This window comes from Euwallacea fornicatus, chromosome 12, assembly GCF_040115645.1.
Source record: "Euwallacea fornicatus isolate EFF26 chromosome 12, ASM4011564v1, whole genome shotgun sequence".
NCBI lineage: Eukaryota > Metazoa > Arthropoda > Insecta > Coleoptera > Curculionidae > Euwallacea > Euwallacea fornicatus.
Window position 1 is genome coordinate 3,607,902 of NC_089552.1, and position 24,057 is coordinate 3,631,958.

The 24,057-nt window shown below is 35.5% G+C and overlaps 3 protein-coding genes across 6 annotated transcripts in view; 2 read left to right on the top strand and 1 right to left on the bottom strand.

Annotated features, from left to right (window-relative positions):
- The first annotated feature begins 1,772 nt into the window (after positions 1–1,772).
- LOC136342528 (uncharacterized) lies at positions 1,773–2,726 on the top strand. Its single transcript, XM_066288432.1, has 3 exons — positions 1,773–1,988; positions 2,167–2,269; positions 2,327–2,726. Exons 1-3 carry the CDS (start codon positions 1,941–1,943, stop codon positions 2,479–2,481), a joined length of 306 nt encoding a protein of 101 aa, XP_066144529.1. The 5' UTR covers positions 1,773–1,940; the 3' UTR covers positions 2,482–2,726.
- Positions 2,727–3,883: 1,157 nt separating this feature from the next.
- The window catches only part of CdGAPr (GTPase-activating protein CdGAPr), a 39,326-nt gene continuing 19,152 nt past the window's right edge, over positions 3,884–24,057 (bottom strand). For 3 of the 4 annotated variants that reach the window (XM_066288412.1, XM_066288410.1, XM_066288409.1), the window contains 21 exons: positions 23,367–23,555; positions 22,717–22,901; positions 21,884–22,129; positions 21,623–21,754; positions 15,126–15,281; positions 14,830–14,992; positions 12,551–12,723; positions 12,383–12,489; positions 12,122–12,252; positions 11,910–12,067; positions 11,501–11,672; positions 11,068–11,339; positions 10,409–10,826; positions 8,583–8,911; positions 8,263–8,532; positions 7,201–7,944; positions 6,589–6,807; positions 6,272–6,482; positions 5,708–5,984; positions 5,080–5,275; positions 3,884–4,870 (listed from right to left, as the gene is read on the bottom strand). In XM_066288412.1, the coding sequence (XP_066144509.1) occupies positions 4,798–4,870; positions 5,080–5,275; positions 5,708–5,984; positions 6,272–6,482; positions 6,589–6,807; positions 7,201–7,944; positions 8,263–8,532; positions 8,583–8,911; positions 10,409–10,826; positions 11,068–11,339; positions 11,501–11,672; positions 11,910–12,067; positions 12,122–12,252; positions 12,383–12,489; positions 12,551–12,723; positions 14,830–14,992; positions 15,126–15,281; positions 21,623–21,754; positions 21,884–22,129; positions 22,717–22,901; positions 23,367–23,555 (4,821 nt within the window). In that variant the 3' untranslated portion in view covers positions 3,884–4,797. The remainder of the gene's footprint in view (positions 4,871–5,079; positions 5,276–5,707; positions 5,985–6,271; positions 6,483–6,588; positions 6,808–7,200; positions 7,945–8,262; positions 8,533–8,582; positions 8,912–10,408; positions 10,827–11,067; positions 11,340–11,500; positions 11,673–11,909; positions 12,068–12,121; positions 12,253–12,382; positions 12,490–12,550; positions 12,724–14,829; positions 14,993–15,125; positions 15,282–21,622; positions 21,755–21,883; positions 22,130–22,716; positions 22,902–23,366; positions 23,556–24,057) is intronic. The other variant, XM_066288411.1, reaches the window with a different exon arrangement.
- Positions 17,016–19,236, top strand: LOC136342527 (uncharacterized). Its single transcript, XM_066288431.1, has 3 exons — positions 17,016–17,236; positions 17,686–17,762; positions 18,533–19,236. The coding sequence occupies exons 2-3, from the start codon at positions 17,693–17,695 to the stop codon at positions 18,952–18,954; spliced, it is 492 nt and encodes a 163-aa protein (XP_066144528.1). The 5' UTR covers positions 17,016–17,236; positions 17,686–17,692; the 3' UTR covers positions 18,955–19,236.

Consider the following 24,057-nt stretch of genomic DNA (forward strand, 5'->3'; position numbering starts at 1 on the left):
GTTGATAACCGCTCATTTTGAAAGGGTAGAGGGGTTGTTGAAGCGGATTTCCATAGGGGGATTGGAAGGAAGATTCGGAAAATTGTGGGATGAATTGGGGGAATTGGGCGTTGGCCACTACCTAGATAAATAGGAATTTATTTAGTGAGTCAGTATTGCCGACTAGTTTTATATGTTAGATTTAAACTCATGGACTCGTTAGTTGCTAAATATATAAAGCTGCTCCCAATACTCAGGCAACTCTGTAATTAGTGCAGGTGCCTCTCTAAAGATTCCTCTGTATATTTTGGTAATGTACGGAGACTTTCATGTTGGGATTTTCGTTTACTTGAAAATAAAATTGAACAATAAATATGCATTGTTCCCTTGGCTCTTTACTGAGCCACCAAAACTAACGAAAATGCTGCTGAGACCGAAAGTAAACGTTGCGCGGAAGAGGAGAGGATTTAATTATAATCTCTCATTAAGTGTCTGTAATATTTCACATTAAAACTTAAGGTAATTGAAAAATTAAGAAGCACTTTAACAATTATTCTTATTTTCTAAAAAGCCAGTGGCGTACTAGTTTTTAAACGTAACACTCTGGTGTTCGTTAATTTTGATATTTTGGAAAAACGACAAGGAAAAATGTGCTAATGTTTTGTTAATTTTTTTTTCCAGTAGAAAGAGAAGATATCTAAATTAAAATTCACCCTAAAATAACTATAATTAATTGCCATCTGGATTTAACAGGATGCTGAAATTGTAACCAATTAAAAAAAAACATTAGACGCATTTACTTACCAACACCATCGAGAGTAAGAAGAACGGAGCACTGTAATACATTTTAAACAAGTAACTTCTTCAAAGTTTAATAAACTAGCTCTTTACCCAATTCTTTCTGACTACACACTCAACAGTATAGTGATTCCTATTTATTACATTTATTTACGTCCGACAATCATATAAATCATAATTCATTTTTTTTAACCATTCTAAATAATAAAATAACATTTCCAACATATTGTTGTTTCCATGAAATAGAATGCGTTGTACATTTGGTATATATGCAAGTTTCCGGTTTAAAGAACAATAATAATTTTTATAATTTATATATGTCGTGCAACACGACCTAATGCAAATTTAATAGCATTCATCATTTATTAAGTATAGAAAATGATGATGATTATTGCTGGTTTTTGAATTAAGGCGGACTAATTCGTGTATTTAACTTTTTAAGTTTTATGCACGTCTCACTATCGACTTGAAAGGATGACAAAATAGTATTTCTCCCCTCGCCCTCCTAAACATATAAACCATCAGATAATTCCAGTTGTTCTTGCATAAAGCATAATCGACATATTATTTCCTAGTTCATCTAGAAATAGAAACAAAATAATAAGAGTTTTAAAGAGCTGCAAGACGCTACTCGATAGGGCGGTCCTCAGTTAATGGACTAAACTTCATTCATATATTCTTTCTGCAAATACTGAGTGTGACATATTATCATGGAGATATTGCAAAGGGCGATAGTATTATGCAAAAAATAAAGAAATGCTTATAGACCCATAGTTGAAAGCGCACCATTTTTTATATACAAGGGGGCAAAGTAACATTTTTTCTGGTACATCATTTTACAACAGCTTGCAAATTGGAACAAAACAGGGATGCGGTATTTAAAACATAGATTAAATAATACTAGTGCAATGTACGACATTTTCTGCTCTGATTGGAAATCTAATTACTCTAACGGAAGAGAAAAAGGTGATTTGGAAATAAAGCCTCATTAGTAGTAACAATACGCCTATACAAAACGGTTCATGATTACATTATTTAGTATGAGTGTAATTGAATGATATAATTCATATTATTACCATATAGGTACTGTACTGCAGTTTCCCTCTGGCAACGGCCAGCTTTTTTGAAAGACCTAAAATGCCCGATTTCTGCTAAAAATAAAAATGAAAGTGCTAATTTTAATATTGTTAGCAGTGGTGACGACACAATTGGTAAGCAGTATTAAAATAGTTATTTCTTTCATAAAACCAAAAATAAGCAGATTTACTGCCGCAAAGATATTTCTAGCCGCAACGAAGACGGGCTATGCAGAGAACTAAAGCATCACATTTGTTTCCGCCCAGAATTTTTTTCCCGATGACTAGCGATTCATTAAACCCTTCCTTCTAGGCCTGTGGTTTTATCATACAAATCGATCGAGAAAAGCCTTCATGTGTATGGTATTGGTATCCCCGCCACCCCAAGAATACTCCCGTTAAAGGACCTACCACTGGTATTCTCGACGGAAAAACTCCTTCCTCTCAATAAATTTCAATAAATTCTATTTTAGGTACCGCAGTAACTCAAGCGATTACTCCTATCGATGCAGCTGCGAGTGTTGCAGTTTCAGTTGCAGCGTCAGTTACAGACAGTGCAACAGCCAGCGGAGTAATTGAAACAACAACCGTCGCCGTAAATGAAGAAGTTGAGGATTTGGGAACCTAAAATGCAATAAAAGGTTTTGAGTATCGATTGATAGTTATTATAAATTACGTTCCTTATTCTAAATAAATAAAATGTAGGATCTTTGAGGTGCATAAAGAAAAAGTGTATTTTATACTTATGTGAAGTTCAAAGTCTGTGACAATAAGAAAAATATATGAAAATATTTTCTGATAGGTACTAGTCTTGATACATATATTTAGAGTTATTGTGCGTAGTAAAATCAAGTTTCTAAATACAGAATGTTAAAAAAAAAGCAATGTAAACTTTATCGCATATTATACGGAATGCATTTGGATAGGAGATTAACTTGGAAGAAACATATACAGCAGAAAAGAACGCAACTTAATCTCACAGCAAGAAAACTCAATTGGCTCATTGGCAATCGCTCTAACCTGTCGCTGGGAAACAAAATATTATTATATAAAGTCACACTAAAACCGATTTGGACTTATTGTATTCAATTATGGGGTACTGCAAGTAATTCAAATGTTGAAATTCTTCAAAGATTTCAATCCAAAATACTTCGGAGTATAGTTAAGGCTCCATGGTACATCAGCAACGAGACGATTCACAACGACTTTAATGTTGCCACTGTACGAGAAGAAATCGGAAGATATTTTGTCAACTACAAGCGGAGACTTGAAAATCACCCTGACGTGCTCGCTAGGGGATTGCTGGACGAAGTGCCGATCAGGAGACTGAAGAGGACTTACCCACTGGATCTACAGCAACGATTTCAATAAATTGTTACACCCGATATCGGTTTTGGTATATTGTAAAATTGCGAGCGAGGCTCTCTAATGTGGGTGCCCCGCCTCCTGTTCATTCTTGTTAACATAATTACTTATTGTTCGCTAGAGCTGACAGATTGCATATTGAATTTGTAAATTAAAAAAAAAAAAAAAAAAAAAAAAAAAAAAATATTATACGGTCGCTTAATACATAAAGAATTTGTGTTTTAGGTCAAAATAAACAATATTTTTTGAAAATGTAGCATATCATGGTTATGTTTTTCACTGTGACGAAGTTGAATATTTTGTAAATATGTGATAATTTGCATGTAAAAAAGTCAATATCGCAATATTTTAAATTATTTTTAGCTTAAAATTAGTGCTAACTACTTCCATCAACGGACTGAAATTTTCTTAAAGATAAAAGGGATTTATGCTGTTGGAGTCTGTGAATGCTACTCAGCAACATTACAGTATCCGGTACTATGTTTGATTTACCAGTTACAAAGCAACACAGTGCAGGACAGCATAAAATAAAACATTTTTATGCGTTTCGATTTACATCATCGCAGTTTTAAGCTTTTTACTTGTGTTAGTCTAATGAATTATTATTGTGTGTTATACAAATCTTACCTGATGACTTAGGTGCCTCTTGAAATGAAACCCAGTAATTTAAATGATATCATTTAATGAAACATAACTATATTTTTGCAATTTAAAGCGTAGGTACAGTATTTACAACCAAAGTGAATAATAAATAAATGAAAACGTAAAAAAGTCGGAAATAATAACTATATAAAAGTATTACTTTTATTGTCCTATGCATTTTACTTTCAGTTCAAGACACATGTCTTCTGCTCACACTTTTCAGGCCATACTAATTGCCATTAACTTCGTGGAGAGGGTGCTAATAAGGAATAAAACAAAAACAATTTTGTTGGGAAAATATCATTGGATTGTTCAAAGAGATTGAAATACCGGCCCTAAACCAGAAAAAACGGCTTAGTTAATTTACTTTTCAAGCGCAAATTCTCTATTCTATATCGCTGTACTAACTGTACTGTTTCAATATCACTTTTATTTATTACACAAAGGGTGGTCTCACGTAATCTTTCTGGTTATTTCATGGACAACACCCTGTATATAGTTATAATATAAATGTTGATTTTTGTTTTGTTTTGTATAAAACTCTATCACATTTTCATGTGTTTTCTATAAAAATTCGCGTAGTTTGTAAAAGTTGCAACATCGGTATTAATTAAATAACAACACGTACCAGTGCACTTAAAGGCAAACAATCCAAAGAAAAAAACAATTAAAACTTAAAAACTAATCACTGAACACACCAAATTAATTTTTATGTATGTACAAGCTTTTACTAGGGGGTTAAAATATCTCTTTCGAAATCATGAAGAACCGACTGGAATTTGAACATTCGTGAAACTCCCTGTATAATATCCAACCTAAACGCAAAAAAATATTTATTTTTGGTCAATACTCTGTCATTTAAAGACGACAATATTAGAACTGTGAAGTATTAGGTACTGAACAACATTATTTTTATAGAAATTTGAAGGCCAATACGTTATTGTTTGGATTTTGACTCAAATATCGCCTTCATGTCCTTTATGCAGTAGGTCGGAGACATTTTTTCTTTCCTGGAATGGATAAAAATTATATATCTACATAGCGATTATTCAAGAAATTGGGTGTTACATGCAAGTTGTAAATATATACGGACAAATTCTTAAGACATTTCATCGACTTTCATTTTTTTTCGTTAATTCATAAAAGGGCAACGGTAATTGTTTGAGCCGTACATTTAAATAGCGATGTTCCACAAAATAAATTATCATTACACACTTACCTAGGGCTGGATTTACTCTCCAAACTTACTCGCCGCAAACGCTCCGCATCAGTTTCCTTGTCTCTTATCTCATATGTATGCCTCCTTCTCTCTTCTTTCACACTCTCCTCATCTCTCCTCTTATGGCGGATGAAATCCAAATCGTTCAAATCACTAGGCATATCATCAGTGGGAATTACGACCCCCGATTTATCACCTGAAATTGAAATTAGAAAGCCATTGGTTCATTGCTACCAAGGAAATGATAGTTTTAATAAAGCCATCAGTACTTCTTATAAGTTAGTCTTCATTAGTCTCAGTTACTAATGCGATATTACCTTTAATTTAACATGAGGTTACAGTGTAGAAAATATTAATTATTTACAAAGTAACAACATGGTGGTCAATGTATATTTTCTACACTTTAGTTCAAGAACGTCCATAAAACACATCTAACTTGACTTAAAGCTAATTGAGATAAAGGTGATGTTTCTTTTGGGTAATTATCCCCAGAAGAATGATGCCACAGTTCCTTGGTTTCTACAGAAATTACCATCTAAACCAAATACATCTATTGACTCTTATTAGTTTCTCAGTATTATAAAACGAAAAATAGAAATAACGACCCTTAAATTAAAAATATTCTCACCAAAAATTCTTTCTCCTTTCTCTCGCTCCATGCTCCCTCTTGAAAAACGGGATTTGTCTGCCTTGACTGATCCCCTATTTGACCTCCCCAGTTCGATAGTCACAGGAATCGATTTTTGGTTCTGTTGCTCGAAAATAGCGGCCCGAACTTTCAAGCTGTTCCCCATTGGGGGCCGCTGATCTTCCCTGCGCATTCCATCCCGAGGTTCACGACTAGGAGCTATGGTTAAGGAACTGAGGCTTCGCGCAGGACTTGGAGATGCGCTCAGCGCGGGACTCTAAAAGGAATTAAATATTCAGATCAGACCCAAATAAAGAGCTCGCCCAATGAATCACAGTTATGCATCGGTGGTAGCTGCTTCCACTATTACTTGCGTTCGAGAGATTTCGATCATTGACCGATTAACAATTTAGTTTCATGTCAATGGTATTTTAATTTTCCATATTTTGGACTACGTCACGCGCGTTGCGACCGTTATCTGTGATGGATTTCATCGAAGTGTGTAGTGTATTAATGACAAAAAGCACTGCATACAACTTTTCAGTTTTGTACCGAGATACTCACAGATTTCCCAGGACTAGAGGTGATTCTTGTTCGTTCCTCGGCCATTCGGGACTCATTCACACTCTCACTTTCGCTTTTTGTACATTTCCGTCGGCTCCTTGGAGGACGGTCCGAGTCGACTGGAACGGGGTCGTCGATTGGCTCCTCTTTCCCCTTGTAAATTTTCAGTCTGCTCAGCAGAACGTCTTTGTCTTCTTTGAAGGATTCGGATCTGATAACAAACAAAATTATTTTCAATTAGATGTTGTTCAAGACTTTTCCAAACCGAGCGGCTCGTAAACAGTCACTAATATACAAAACCATCAATAAATCTCTACCTGTATCTTTCGCTTAATATCCGCCGTCTTTCTTCTTTGTACTTTTCAATTCTTTCCCTTTTCTTCTGCTCTTCTTCCTCGACACATTCTTTGTTTAAACCCATAAGATTTATCTTTTCGCTGCTATGAGACAAATGCAGAGTCTCCATTTGGCCGTTCTCGTCCTTAGGTAGTAACTTTGGTTGATTTAACACTTTTGGTAGAGAATTTGTATTATATCTGCAAAAAAAGAAAGGGAAATTCAATTACATATTATACTATTTAGTAAGGAAAAATTACCATGCTTGAGGAGATATTTGGTATACAGAGCGTTTCCTAAACATGTGGAATTAATTTAAAAGTATATTCCTTAGCTCAAAATAAACAAAAAAGGCAGTTCATGTCCGAAATAATAAGATGTTGAGATTGGAAATGATGTATTGTATAACTAGCACAAAATATATTTAAATAATGGATTGGTAAATGGTCATTTGGTGCAAGTTCGATCGAGGATCTTGTGCAAATGACTGTGCGCGGCTTTGAACTTATGCAAATTTTTATACTGCAGCACAAAATATCAAAAATAGTTCTTACTAGATATAATAGAGTCAACGCATTTTCTCAGTCACTTACCCTATTCGTTCGTCAAAGGACTTCCTCCTCGGATTGGTCGTAGAAACTCCGAACTCCTTTTCAAATTCATTCTCGTCCAGCGAGCGTGTCTTCTGTTGCAGCTTTAAGTTCCTCGCCCTCACGCAGGGAGGAAGACCGTCCTTCTCGTAAAATTTCTTCAGTCTAATGGAGTTTGCGGAGTCTGTTTTAATAAAATCACTTGTAGATGTTTTATTATCATCTAAAGTCCTAGGAATCCTCGGTCTTGGCACAGTTTCAGAGTTCAGGCACACGGTACCTTCCATCTCTGACAAACTTCTATCATTTTCTGGCAAACTTTGGTGTTTGAGGCATTCTTTGGGGGCTTGAAGGTTGTTACACCTTAAAGGTGATTCAAGCTTCGCGCTCTTTTCTTCGAAGATATTTTTCAAATCTTTGACGTTACACGTCTCGAGCACATCGGCCTCTAATTTGTTACAATCAGTCTTGTGTGGTTTGCTTCCACTTCTCATCGTTTCCCCATCCAAGTTTTCGTAAATATGTCCATCATCTTTCTCCAACGAATCAAAGTCTGTTTCTTCCTTTGAAGGCGGTCTTTGCTCGACGGATTTGCTATTTCCCGAAGTGCGTCCTAAAGCTTCCAAATCAAGCAGAGCGTTGACCTCGTGAATTGATCTCCGGAAGTATTTGACTTGTTGATAGATTGCATTTTCGTCGTAGGATTCCGTTTCATCAGACTTCCTCTTGTCGTTTTGTGAAGCCGATCTAAAGGAAAATTGTTACGATATTTCCAATTGAATCATTAATAAACATATCGTGCTCGTTTAAAAAATTGTAACGTTACAATTATCGCTTAGTTTAGTTCTGCGGGAAATGATGCATTACTCCACCCAACAGCTTTTCAAACACCTGTCTTTCATTCTCTCATCTGAAATTATCATCTACCAATATATTCCTTCACATACTCAACAGGCAAATATTTATTATTGGAAACTCCCAAAATTTTCAGCAAGCATGTATTGGAACAGGCAACTACCAAATCAATTGAACTAAATTAAGGTATCAAATTGTACGCCCACTAACCTGTTAGGGCTATTGGGAGGCTCTTGGGGACTAAAATCAATCAAATTAACACTAGTTGACTTCAGAGCATTAGACCAAACATCCACGTCTTTACTTAGAAGATTTTCACTGCTCAAGTCCCTGCTATCGGCAGTAGTAGGACTAACGTTGGGGCTGAAACTGTTCCTCGATGGACTAATAGGAGTGCTAATGGAAGTTTGGCTAGTGGCGAGATTTTCGGTCGAACTAATTGGTACCACTTCACTTAAGCTCAGGTCCGTTTGGCTTAACCTAAATCAAAGAGTCAAAAATCTATTGTAGATTACTACGGGAAAATTCACCTGTCAGACCCCTCCATAAAGTGGTACGGCGCTGAGCTTAAACTTGCAGTATACTGGATATTAGATCCGGAACTTTGATTCGAACTGACAGTTCTCTGATCGTTCAAACTTAAAGTCAACGACAAAGGTTCGCTTGTGTTGCAAACAGCGCAGCTGCTGTTGGCTTTTAACGTGGAATCGGTGGAACTGAAATTGTCCTCTAATGCGCTGAGACTTTTCGGCCTGTCGCCTGATGGGTGCTGCACCGACAAATACTCGGGAATGTCGGAAATATCCGGCTGCGAGGCTTCTTGAATTGGAAGACTGGCAGTACTCGTTGGTATGTCCCCCTAGATAATAGATAAATTTAGCTGTGAAAGTGTCTAATTTATCTTAATGCCTGACATATAATATCCACATTCCTTTGACCCCTGATTTCTATTAGGTTAATAGAAAAATAATTTCGCTTTTGTATTTTCGATTTTTACAGCGTAATATTGGAATAAATTCTTTGATAAATACGGTTATGTTATATATAATTTAAAAACGTTGACTTTTTTCTATACTTTAATAATAAACAGTGTGTATGTAGTGCCCCTTTACAGTTTAGTTAGTTAGTTAGTTTAGTTAGTTTAGTAGAACTTTAGTCAAGATGGAAAAGAAGCAAATTAGGACGATTTTCTTAAATGAGTTTAAACTGGGTACTAAAGCAATGGAAACGGCTCGAAAAATTAATAATGCTTTTGGTCTTGATCCTGTTCATGAACGAGTGATACAACTTTGGTTTAAGAAGTTTCATAGTGGAAATGAAAACCTCGAAGATCAAAAAGGTCGTGGACGTCCATCGGTAACTGACAATGACCAGTTGAAGGCCCTAGTCGAAACAAAACCCCGTACAACTATTAGAGAGTTTGCAGAAGAATCATGCGTAACTCATCCAACAGTTCTAGACCATCTGCAACAGCTTGGAAAAACACAAAAGCTCGACAAATGGGTCCCGCACGAACTGAACGAAAAGCAAAGAAATCTTCGTTTCGAAGTGTCGTCGGTACTCATTTTGCACAACAAAAATGACCTGTTTCTTGATCGTATTGTGACGTGTGACGAAAAATGGATCCTCTTCGACAATCGTCGACGTTCAGCTCAATGGTTGGACCACGATCAAGCTCCACAGCACTTCCTGAAACCACATTTGCACCAAAAAAAAAGGTCATGATAAGTGTGTGGTGTCAGCTGCCGGTCTGATCCATCACAGCTTCCTAAATCCAGGCGAAACTATCACAGCAGAGAGATATTGTCAGCAAATTGATGACATGCATCAAAAACTACAGCGTATCTCCCCGGCATTAGTCAACAGAAAAGGCCCAATTCTTCTTCATGATAACGCTCGGCCATATGTCGCGCAATTGACACTACAGAAATTGAGTGACCTTAGCTATGAGACTTTGCTCCACCCGCCATACTCTCCAGACCTACCGATTACCATTTTTTGAAGCACTTCGACCACTTTCTATGCGACAAATGCTTTAAAAATCAAGCGAATGCCAAAAACGCCTTCAACGACTTCATCGCCTCTCGGACTTCGGTATTCTATGCTTTCGGTATAAATAAACTTGTTTCACGTTGGCAAAAGTATATTGATTCGAATGGTTTTTATTTGATTAGTAAAGTGTATTATAAGTTGAGTGTCATGTTAAGGGTTCAAAAACGAAATTATTTTTCTACCAACCTAATATATTACGCTTATTCAACTCTCCACCAACTTTTTATAGTTTCCCAGACCCCAATACATCCATCACCAAATTTCAAAAACTATATGAACCAGGCCCAACGAAAATCAAACTTACTTTTTCAGCATTTAAACTAACATCCTCGTACACCGGACTTTTCATAGGCGATACAGTCGCGCTCCTTGGGGGCGATTTGTAGGTGATACTAATCGTAGTCAAAATGTTTTCATAATTAGGACTGCTTGGCTGCTTTACGGGACTATCTCCCTCTATCTTCTTTAAAAATTGATACTTAATTTCCGAGGGAGAGCTCTCCGCATTTGGTGAAAAGCCCGGAGACGTATTCCCACTAGAATCCCCCAGCTGTCTGTAACCAGGAGATGTTGGGGTGGGCGAGGTCAAAATTGAATTTCCTATTAAAAACTGCCCCCTGAGATCCAGGTCAGTAAAGGATTTGGTTAAGCTGTGTGGGGAAGTTGTAGAGGAACAGTCTAGGTTTAGAGACTGTCTTTTATTGTCTGGGTTTTCCGAATTTCTGAAAGGGAAGGTAAAAATAGTTCAAGACACAATTTAGCTGCAGAAGCACGAACTTGAGGTGGGACGAAAAAAAATCATAAGTGTTTGGTGAAATTGCCGATTTCTAATTTAAGTTAATAATAGTTTTAAATTTAGAAAAACAATGAATTCAAGGTGCTGATCTCTCATACATCCACGGAACCAAAACAAAAAATTGTGCAAAGCTTATTCTAAAACCGACTCTTCAAAGTGAAACCTACCTGGGACTTTTATTCTTTGGTTCGCTAAATCCGCCATCCTCGGGGCTGACAGGTACGGCATGAATCACGGCAGTGGTGCTCACTGTGTTTTCAGGGGTGCTGCAATCTATAAATTGAATATCAGACAACTGATCTTCCAATCTGGTCCTTTTTCGAGACATGGATTCAGGAGATAAGACCAGTCGAGCCTGTTTCTTTGGAGAAGGATTAACAGAGTTTGTAGTGCTCGCAAAGTCTTCCGCACGCACCCTTGTGAGGATGCGTTTCTGGGTCTGAAAAGGGAGAATAATTTTCCAAACTTTATACAAGGGAGCGTGGATTAGATAGCTCATCATCAAAAGGCTTCCTTTTAACGATATCGATGATATTGAAATACGTCAAATCTGGGTTAGAGAATAGAAAAAACTTATTCTATTGGATGAAACAAACTTACATCTTTTTGTACTCTCGGTGAACTGACCAAACTCTCATCTTCCGAAAAGATCCGCATCTCCGACTCTTCCAAATCAAAGTTTAGATGGATTTCACTAAGATCCAGTAAGGAGCCTTCCGAGTTGTTCTGAGACGATTGCAACGTATCGAAATACGAATCGTGGGACACGGACCTAAATTCAGAATCATATACAATTGTCAAACTGTCGAAAAGTTAGCAATTTTCTCCAACGTTTCGATTTGATACCACCACCAATAATTTTGTTTAAATAGATTTTCAAGGTCCAAGTCGGAAAAGGGGACCTTTTGGTTCAATTTGAGGCAAAAAAGAAGCTTTACTTTGATACTGTTTTGACATTGACAAAACATTTACAAGTTTAAATTAAAATGAATCATTATAGTTCCCTCACCTATTATGCCCTGGAGGTTTAATCATCGAATGTAGAGGCCCCAAAACATCTTCAGTGCTTGCCGGTTCCGAATGACCGGAAGTCAGACTTTCAGCCGATTTCACAGACCTCAATTTCCTTCTCATGTCTGTTAGATCCGACTCCGTTACCGACTTGTCCTGTATAATAAGTATAGATACATTGTTTGTGAGACTCGATCATTTATCGTTTACATTAATGGTAATTGGATTAGAAATTTTCCTGGTCTTGGCCACGACCCCCTGGGCAGTATTTCGGGTAGATCTGGTGAAGAACATTCGCCATCCCAAAGGTGATCGCTTGGTGTGGCCTCTTTTCCTTGCTCCTACATATTGATATTCAATTATTAATGTTAATTGTTAAATAAAAAGAAAAGGAAATGGAGAAAGACGATTTTAAATAATTACTTTGCAGACACATTTCGCGATTCTAATAATACGTTTTTGTTAACCTACCCGGAGGTAACTCTATGATTGTGTGATATTTCTTGGGCAAGTTACTTGGCCCCCCTCCGACCTCTATGTAGCTGTACTCTTCGGCCCTATTCATCAGATGTTTATTTCTATTGACGGACATAATAAAATTATTATTAAAAATTTAATACAAACATTTAGAAAACAAACCTGGCTTCCTCTAAGGTAATCAGTTTGGTAGGTGTGGAAATATTTAAACTATTAGGCCTGCACTTTTTCGCTAGAAGATTTTCTTTTTCGGTAAGGTCCGGTAGATCGATGTTGGGCAAGCGATCACAGAAGATTAGGTCGGCGTAGCAAATTAAGAACTCTGTTACCACTGCCTAATGAGGTGAGAGAGGGTTGTCAGACAATAAAATAAAACAACGTAGTTTCAAAATTATTCAAATAACAGATAATTAAACTCCAGTTAACGGAAACAAGTTCACGAGAATGACTGTCTTTATGTTCCATAAAATAATCCAAAAATGTACCATATATTAATTCGCTAATTAAGCTGATCTAAACTTTCAGCTAAGGTTGTAGTGATCCCGAGTTGTTCTTTTGTCAGCGTAAAAAATTGAATTTTTAGAGTGTCACCTACTCACTTCAATGAACTCGAATTGATTACATAGGGGATTTACAGAAATTTTGACGATAACAAACAAGGAGTAGATGTTATTTCTCCACAAAAAACCTTGATAATTACTTGCCCGCACCAATTATCGAAGAGTGATTGTGATCTCCGTTCGTCAAGCACATTATCAGTCGTTATAATACGTCACGGCAAAAACAAAGTCCCTAACACTTTCGGAAACTGTCTTTCTTCCATTTATTAGGGAAAATCTATTTTCTATTCGTATATGGGCCAGCTTCCTTTTAACCTAAATCGAAAACGTGTCCATTATAATGCGTGTTAAATTTAATAATTGTAACGTTCCGCACAGAACCTGTGTATTGCAGAAGATGGGAATTAAATATCTTTCATTTACTAAACATATGGTAAATAGTAGCAACAAATAACAGTGTTAAAATTTGCAGAAGGACCAATTGTTAATAATAATTGTTGGAGCACTAACTAGCGAAAACGTTGCAAATCAAATTGCAAGATTTAATGCAAAAATAAATATTTTCAATTTATCACAGTTCGGAGAAATCTGCGACAAAAGTCAATACGAGGAGTTGTAGTTAATCAAGAAAATTAAATAAATTAGAAAAGTACCTAGACAATAAGCAAAATAGCGGTATAAAATGTTGGTTGGTTTCCTCGAATTTTACAAAAATAAAATCTACTTATTGTTTTATTGTGTAGTGCTTCCCACTAATTTGTTACACAAACACACAAATCTTGACGTCCTTCACATGAGCATTTATATTGAAGAGTACGTACAAGGTAAAGTAACTAGAACAGAAATTGACGGAGTTATTTGTGCAGATGATTGCGAATTTGCGTGTGTGTTGTGAAGACTAAAGGTACCAAATAAATGCTATATAGACGAAAACCGTGAAGCATAAGAAGTATGGACCAAGGGGTCTATGTAACACCAATTTATTTCGTTCGGATTTGAAATTATCACGTTTCCTTGAATATTTTATTTAAAGTGTGCTGCGAACGTCAGCAAATATTTATGACTGTATTGCTAAGATTACGTGGTTCCTCATGATCCGTTAAAATTTTTAATTGTAAAGTAATATTACATGCCGGCTTATCTTCCCAATTCTCCAGTATTGTGAAAATGATTCATTTAATTTAACTAATTTTGTAAATTTTTTTCAACGGAAATATATGATAGAATAAGTAAAATTCAAGTGGACACTTCATAAAAATTTGATAATTGTAAAATTACTTCATCGTAATCATAAAAGACAAATCTGTTTATGTTGAATTAATGGCAATTGACATCTTTTTAACTTATCGCAAAGCAATGTCTTAAATACTTGTTAATATATCGTTCTATTTTATTTGTTTGCATTTCCTCATTGTATTTTCACCTGTAAGATGGCATCTAATTTGATTTGAGTTTTGTATTGGATTTTATTTTGAAGATACGCGTTCTTAATATGCAACTTGATGCCTCGAATCCTAACTCGCAGCGTTAAGCCCCTAGTAGCCGATGCAATTCGGATGCGGCGATTTGATTAGAGCGAGAAATGACCCTCACTTTTGATGGTGAGAAGATAAATCGCAACAATTTTTAGCATCAATATAGAATACGCCTTATCGTCACATAACAAATCGTAAAGCTTCAATTTTAAATTGGATTTGTTCTATTTTAGATTGATGGGTTGGTAAGATTTACGGATATATAGCACCTGTATATGTTTTCCCCTTAAGTTGCTGGATATTATTATTCCTACTTGTCCCACTTTGAAATAATACCAAATCAATAACACAGGAGGATGTTAGGACAAATTGGCACAAGAAATAATTATGTAAACTCAGTCTTCACCTGTACTCCAACCCCTTGTAGAGCAGCCACCCCTCCAACTTCCAAAGCCTCGCACCTTAACAGATTAGGCGCCCATACTATAGCCAAATTTCGGGTGGTCATACCGGTACTTCCGCTCTCAGCTGCTACCTTTGTAAGGTGACGCATCAAATACTCCAAAGTCCTTAAATTCACAAAAATAAAATATTGCAAATATCTCATATAAACACTAAAATCATAAACTTTTTGAAATAATAAAAATATGAGTCACCAAATGAACAATCATTTTTCGATATTTTCCTGTCTTATCGCATTACCTATAATGTGGTGGTGGCAATTTTTGTACTGCTTCCCTCATTTTTAAAAGCCTTTCGTGGTCAGTGTCAGTGTTTCGAACAGCAGTGCTGCATCCTTGGACCGCGTTCACAAAACTTTGGTATAATTGGTAGGTGCATAGTGGATTTGGCAATTCTCTAAAATGAAAAAAAGAAAGAATGAAATCTTGTAACTAATTAAAACAACGTAAGAAAACGAATGTAAAAATTGCTTTTGCACAGAGTGTACCACTAAAGTCGGTGAGTCAAAAGGTCAATCCATTATGAGTAAATTATAAACAGGAAACTTTTAAAAAATGGGAGGGACTTTAAATAGGGGAGCCATTCAGCTATAGTTATTTAAGTTACAAGTTCAGTAGAAGACTGGTTAGGGTACTACTGAAGAACTTGTAATGAAGAAAAAACAGAATACGACGTCACCGAGTACTACAACAGCAGCTAACTGATGTGTATTGCATATTATTTTATTCTATACTGTTTCCTAATTTACAAAAAATTGTGTTCTATATCAAAACAAACAATCTTGCTTGAAAATATGGCAAACGCAATATTACGGATAAATTTTTCCCTTTAACCCATGGTACCCAATTAGGAGCATTTAACGACATCTGTCATGACCAAATACATTTCCTATTTACCTTTATCTATATTTGACTAGCTACATGGAGATAAGTGAATATTTCAAATCACATTTTGGTCAAAATTAGTGCTCCCTACGCCTGTAAACAGTATAGTGCAGCCCACAGTACACAGGTTTACCTGAACTGTTTGGGAAAAAAATTCGGAATGGGCTTTCGGTTAAACTGGACGTGGATGGAAACTTGCTCATATGAAATGAAATATCTTATATACATATATTTACCATATAGGGTGTGTCCCAGAATGATTGGATGAACACGCAATTATCTCAAATACTCAAAGAAAAACGGTTTAAATGTAAAAATGACAAAATTGAGGTAGAGAGAGACAGACTGAACGACTCACTGAAACTTTATTATTGCACAAGGCGACTCAAATTTTATATTAATTCGTTTTAATTTGCTCAGATCTGAGCTGCAATCAGTGTACCGTAAAGTCTCACTTTTCACGTATATTTTAATAACTATTATTTCAGCAGATGAAAAATAAATGGCGTCAAGTTAGTCGTGTTTTCACTTAGACGTCCTATGCCTTATTGTTAGTCTTTAACTTTTATAAAAATGCTTCATAACAATACTCGAGATACTGACGTTCATGTCCACGATCATGTATGTGGCCCGGTATAGTGGATAAGATAAGATCAGTAGGAACAAATTGGCTTCTTCGAAATTTTAAAAGCATTCTAGAATATTTCTCTTTGTTCGCAAGAGAGATCGTAATTATTACGAGACATTTTAATGCTTATCTGCAAATATTTTGATTGAAATATCTTACAATTCCATGGAAATGTAATTTGGCTGACTAAGAAACTCTTCTGCTTCGAAAATTTTGATTCGTGTAAAATTACTTTAAACTCATACTTCATTATAAAAAAATATCCTTAACATCATCGTAACCTACTAAAATATTTCTCCTAGTAACGTAGCAATTATATTTATGCAACTAACATAAGTAAATAAGTAAATTACGAGTGTACATCGAAAATGGCTCAAATTGATCTTTTGCTTCCGGCTAAAAAACTAAATAACGATTGTAAATTTTTAATCGCCTCAGAAGGTCTGTTTCCAGAAAACACATTAAAAAAGATCTATTCGTTTCTCTCTTCTCTAGTTACCAAGATTACGAATGTAACCATCGAAATTTGCCCCCCCCCCGTACAGATAATAATCTTTCTTAAGCCGCACTTCATACATCAATTGATAGCATTAAATCAGCACATCTATAAAAACTGTTCCAATTATGCCCGGCAGCAGTCTGATTTGATAACAGTGCTAGACTATATAATTGAAAATCGGTTTTGCAATGTTAGAGTAGCTTTTCTTACTTTTTGCAAAACTGACTTTAAAGTCGAAAAAACTAGATAAGATTAGCAGTGTTGTTCATTAAGCAAGTAATGTCAAACTAAAGAACGACTATAACAGTAAAATATTGTGTTTTGAAAAAAAAATTATAAAGTGAGTATGACTTGGTATATTTTGGTTTTATTACCATTGCATTTGCATTATTATCTTCCATGTGGATAAGTTAATGTCAACCAAAAGTATGAAAAAAATCAAAGACGGATAGAGCAAACTTTATTTATTAACTATGCATTGCTTTTAATACCCAGTTCCTTTTTGCTTTATCAGAGAACTAAATTTCCGGACTTATGTGATAAAACACTTCAAATGATTGGATTACCCAGTTTTTTTTTAATGCAACAATTGCATTCAATATTGAGTTTTATTTTCCTTTATTTTAAATAATCTACTTGTGTGATATTACCATCGTAAAACACTGGTGTAACATATGTTAAATAACGCGCTTATCGGTTATGCTGTAAATGATTATCAAATTGGTAGGATGGTACTCAATTATTTGTATTTCCGGTTGAATACTGACTAAAAATGTTTTTTCCTTCCAGGGAAAAAATGGAAGATACCTCCATAAGAATTACGGCTATGATGGTGGTGGTGGTGGTGAAGGATTTATTATTAATTGGTGAGTAGATTACAATTTAGTCGTTGTATATTCTTACTGCTCTGACAGACTGGCCATTTTGTCCATCAAGAAGAAAGGAACAACAAAAGATAAATTGCAGAAGCGAAGAAACAAACAAAAAAATTACAATATTAAATTTTGTTTAATAAGACTGACAGTTTGAGAAATATTTCCGATTAAAAACTTTCATCAGATTAACATTTTACATAAAATCCAACTGGAAACCAAGAATAATTTAGTAATACTAGTTACCGCACATTAAAAATCTCACAACGTGACAACTATTTACCGTTTCGGGAGATGGCAATAGTGAGTTCATCAAACTAAGAAATTCGAGATAAGTGCCCAAGAGTGAAAAACCGAGCGGTAAGCCTGTGATCAATGAGATTACTATGACCGAAATGAGGCCTGCAAATTCGGGTAATAAAGTTGTTCCTATTGAGCCCATATTGTTCTCAACAAATTGTAGAGATTCAAAACTAAATTGAAATAGGAACAAACTTGAGGGAAAGTACACAAAAGCTGAAGTACTTACCGTAAATCAATAATAACAATTGGGATATTTGATCACATTAGTGAACCATCTTAAAGATTACTTTATACGTTAAATTGTTAGTGAAAATAATCCCTAAAAACCAGAACATTATAGTAGCGGCTCATTATTTAATTATTTATTTACACTTTTATTTTCCACTAACTTTTTTCATAATTAAATGGAAAATCCATATTATATGATATTTATTTTTGTAAATCAAGACTCTCTATTCCAGATGCCTTTCCTTTGCAACCTCTTCAACCCTGCAGTTCCCATCTCGAAGACCAACATTTACCAGATTCTTCGGATTGCTCCCGATACTTCCGCTGCGTATATGGCAAAAGTGTTCCCAAGCAATGCCCCGAAAGAATGCTGTTCAACCCTTTAATAGGCAACTGCGACTTATACTACAACGTGGAGTGCCCTTCTGCAGCTCAATCCGACGATCTGGATGAGCAAGACTTAACAGAAGCCATTAAGAATCTCAAGTTCATCAGGAATCCCAAGATACCCGTATTGACGCTCTCAAACACAAGTGATGATAATTTCGAAAAGAGCACAGAGTTTGAGACCCAACCGGAGGAAACTTCCACGTTAAAATTTGTCTATTTACCCCATGATAAGTCCCCTAACGCCTATTTTAAGGTGAAGAACTGAGAGAAGCTGCTGATCTTTTGCAACGACGAGATGGTGTTAAGTTTCGATATGCAGATTTGTGCCAAATTCTGGGACTTCACCTCTGAATAAAGTCGAAAAATCGCTTTTCTGGTGTTTTGATGAGGTGAGCAGCGAAATGTCCACCAATGACCGATAAGGTTTCTATCGATGATGTTTGCTGACTGAATTTCTATCTGCTAATAATGAAGGGAAGCAACGTATTTCTATCTGTTTTTGTAACCTTTTAAACGAAAGATAACAATACATAAAGACAAGTAAATATGTAATTTGTTTGATTTCAGTGTAGACATTGGAGCAGCACCTACTTACATACTCATTATATGAATTTTAATTAATAATTATAAAACAGAAATTTTTCCTACAAAACGATCTTATGAAAGTATGAAAGAGTGAGTCACTTATAGGAATATCTGCATGAAAAAAAAATTAATAAAAAATTAAATATATGTATCCTGATTCATGAAAATTTACATTAAATTAATTATTATTTTAACTCTAATAATTTAAAGTTCGAGTCGAACGTAACAGTGCCTCTCCTATGTTTACGACAGACATATATCTTTTCGATTATCATGTAGCATAAATGTCTGCTGATAATTTAAATTTCGATGTACAGGGTGTCCCATGACGTAAGGTCCCTTCTTAGAAAGTGTTATCTGCAGACAACACTGAGAACAAACTTATAATATAAGTCATGCCTTAAAGGAAATCGTTTACAAAATACAAAGGATAAAATTTAATTAATTAAATATGAATTAAATCAATTAAATTAATATTTTGAACAACAAATTAACCATTTATATTATGATAAGTTTACTTTAAAGTGAGTCTTTCTTAAACTTTGTTTCCTTAGTTGGACTGAAGATTACGTACACTAACTAGTGACCATAGTTTCCGAGATATAAGCTCCCTTTGATCCTTGCACTTCTTACTAATATCGAATACAACTCTCTAGAACTATCTACAACAGCGCAATAAAAACACAATTTTATAAATAATAATCGATTTTTTGATAGCACCTTTGCAACAATAACTGCTATCTATTGGATTATTACGTTGGAGCAGATTTATTCGCAATTGGGGAAAGGTAATCTAAACGTGCCTAAACTAAGCCTGGTACCAAAAGTATACCCTCTAGCACCGCATACACTATGACGTCACGTCCTTCGTGTGTCAAATACCATACCTTGTCTTGCCGTACAGTAATCTGCTTATCTTTATTTGATTATATATTCCCTGGTTACGTTTCATTTTGTTTACATTAGAGTTTAGGATTCCTCTTAGGGCAATGGATTAAATAAAAAGGAAGTGATTAGAACACAAGAATATAGTAGTGTATATTAGCTGTTTTGTTTACATATCAACACCCTTCTTGCTCATCGAAGAAGTTCGGCAGGATTTGGTATGTCCGGTGTCCACGGTTGTAACATTTCGTCTTCGCATTATCCTACCAGTGTGCTAAATCAGGGTATCAAAAGTTTGCTGAAATCGCCCCAGATTAGTATCACCCAGATGAAGCCTTAAGGACTGTTAAAGACATCTCGTGTCTATTAATACTAATTCCACATCGATTCCTAGGCACGAGCTTAAATTGCTTTATACTGCCGAGCAAAACGCATGGAAACTTCATCGCAAACAAGGGGACAAACTAGAGCGCTTGGCCTTTCGATGATCTATTGCAATGACTAATTCAAAGCAATAAAGAAGGCAGGAGGCTCAATTTATGCAAAAGGCTTCAAATACCTTTCTCCTTGGAGAACTTGTAATCAAGACAGATTTGTTTGCGTAATCGAAGAGCACGCCATGCAGACAAGATGTGGAGGGTGGTATAAAAAAATATCTACAAAATATCCTAAACGACAACTAACCTTTCGTGTCTGGTAAATATATATCTAAACACACAAGGTCATAAATATTAGACAGAAATTTGTCTTTAAACCAAACATATTTTCATGTGTCTATTAAGAATAAATTTGAAATTATTCTGTTCCTAACTTTTTTGTTATACTTATCGTTATGCCATTTTTTATAACATTTATTCATACTATTTTCTTGGCAGCACAAATCAAATCAATAAAGAATTGACTTGTATTTTTGTTAAAAATATGTTTGGACATATCTGGGTGAAAATAGTCTTACCACTGCGAGGTAAATGGTAGTAGTTTCAGTCTCAATTGACGTATAACTGAGGTCAATAAATATCACAATGGATCACGATCATTTCCTTTGTTACTGAGGAAATTACTAATTCCCCAAAATAATTGGAAATATTAACGTCACGTCAAACTGCGCCTTCGAAACCATTGAATTCTATACGTTTAGAAGGCAAAAAAAATCCAAATAAATCAACTTAGCACCTTTACAGATTAAGTTGCTCAACAATTAATCTTCAAGGATAGTTATGTAAATAGTAAATGAATTTAAGTGGGGAACAATAGATTATTCGGGAAATCCGCAATGAAAGCCAATGCCCTCAATCAGATAATTAGCAAAATTAATTTTTTTAAAATGATTACTGGATTGAGAAGAAATTTGATACATTGCAGGACCACGCGTTGTATAAGTGATTGGTAAAAATAATGACTATATGTAGAAGAATATGAATCATAAATAAACGACTATAAATATACAACGGAATCGAACTCACCTGAAATACATCTTAAGCAACGAAGCCACGGAGTGGATGTCTTTCAAAATATCTTCAGTATACAAATCAGGAACCCTGTCCTCGTCGAAAGCGTTCCTTAATTTTTGATTATTCGATGTGATGCCCGACAGCCTTAAAATAAAAAAAAAACTATAATTTATTAAAAACTCCAGGTAATAGTTTTCACTAAGCTTGTAGGAGAAAAAATATTGACAACTAAGTTCAAGAAATACAACCGATTTTTCCTATTCGAATTCTTACCTATAAATTCCATCAACGATGCCCCTGTTCTCGATAAATTCAGCACAACTGCGCAACACAGTTGGAACGTCTTTGCCCGTGTTGAGGAGGTGCTCCCCTAAATCACAGCCGAAAACTCGCTCCTTCAGGATGCCGCTTTGTTTCAGGCGTCTGCGCGACGGTCTGTTAAGAATGAAACTTCTGAAGAAGGTAATCAGTTTGCCATGTTTGCGCAGGACCGGTTTCACAGGGCTGAGCGCCAGAGACCTAATAGGGAAAAAAGTCGGAATAATGGGCCTGTTCACTGAAGCGCAAGGACAAATTCGGTTTCGTTTATAAAAGAAAAAAAATAGTTAGAATTGAATTACATTGGATTCATACAATTTAAAGAGCTTTCAATGGTGTTTCGATTCAAATAAAATCTTCTAATAAAACTGCTTCAATACGCAACGCAATCGTGAAATAACGAAACATTTCATGCAAGGTATTTCTGACAGTGAAATGTTCCAATAACATGTGAACAGGCCCATTGTCGCTCAGCCTGAAAATTCGAAGAGTTAACGGTACATTTTAGGTGGTAGGGGCTATTTTATTCGAGACCATCCCGCATTGGCTGCTAGCCGACTTGACTTCCAATTAAGGTGAGTGTTAAGGAACAGAACAAATATGGAATCTTATCGATATTTATTTACCCGATGAACTTCATGTGATTTTTGAAAATCGCAAATTTCTTACAAAACATAAATTACCTTATGAAATAGATATCTCAAATAATACGTGACGCGTGTCATTTAATGAAACTGAGGACTCGGAGTTCAAAATGGTGCATGCCTAAATTATTCAGATTTTCTTACCCAACTACGGGAGGAGGCAAAGGCATGTTTCTAGGCACTTTATCTCCTATAATATGCACGCAATGTTGTGGAAAGAATCCCACCTGGAAGCCTCTTTTGCCTCTCCACCACATTGATTCACCGGGACTCGCCATATCTATCACTGAGATCATGTCTCCCACCTCCAAATTCAGCTCATCTCGAGCCTGTCAAATGTATTAAGACTTACATAGAACGAAACATTTTCAACATAAATTTTAATAAGTGTACATTGTGTGCCATTTCTGCGATAAAAAATTATAACGATTATGTAAGATTATAATAATGATATAATAGATCGAAACTGTTTATTTACCTCTTAGTTTCCATAGCGGAAACAATGAATTTACGACCAGCGGGCGTTGTTTTATTTTCACGGCCCGTCTCTCACGGCAACGGGCCGTAAGGTCACAACAACGCTAGTCGCTCTAGGCAACGGGCCGCAAAGCAAAACAATACCTGTTAATGTTTTAACAGGCGTTATAGTTAAATATTTTTTAAATATCCTGTCCATAGGATCTTTAAGGCAGAAAGATGAACTGCGTCGTTGACTGAATAAACTGACTTATTCGGTGTTGGTGTTATTTAAAAAATATAAAAATTGAATATTACTACGAAGACTCTCTTCCTACCTGTGAGACGTATCTTCTGACACTGTAGGCCGCAGCAACTGCAGGAGTATTGATACTTCTGCTTTCCTCACTGGGTACCAAAAGGCGATGTCCTTTGTTGTCCATTTGAAGCCAGTTTAAGACAGGTCCGCAATTTACCGAGTTGTTCGCTATTTGGCTGAAGCGTTCCAGGTAATAAGACAATTTTTCCTGAAAAACCTAGACTTATTGAGTTGTAAAAAAAATTGTAAGACTTAAACAAATTTATTTTTTGGGTTTTTTATTAAAGAAGATGATCAGTAAAGGATTTCTATTACTTCAATTCGAGTTGTTTGGCAAAGCAAAATAAGAGTATTTTAGCGGGGTGAGAGAAATGTAAATCTAGTCGATAGATAGAAGAACATTGTAATGAGGCAAACAAATATTTTGGCCTGTGTGACAAAAAGATTTTTCATTTATTTAGCTTAGTTTGCATTTTTCTTAAATTTCCATCTTTCTTAGATACGTATATTTAACGAAAGTGTGCACTATTGTTAGACTTGATGTGTTAAGCAGAAAGAGAATAAGTGAATAAGCTGAATAGGCTCTGTATTTAATCGCTGAAATTCAAATATATTTGTGAAAGTTTAAACTAAAACTCTAAACGAAAATGTGTACGGAATCTCCAATTCTCAAATAGCTCTCAACTGGAATGTAAACTGCGCAGCTTCGC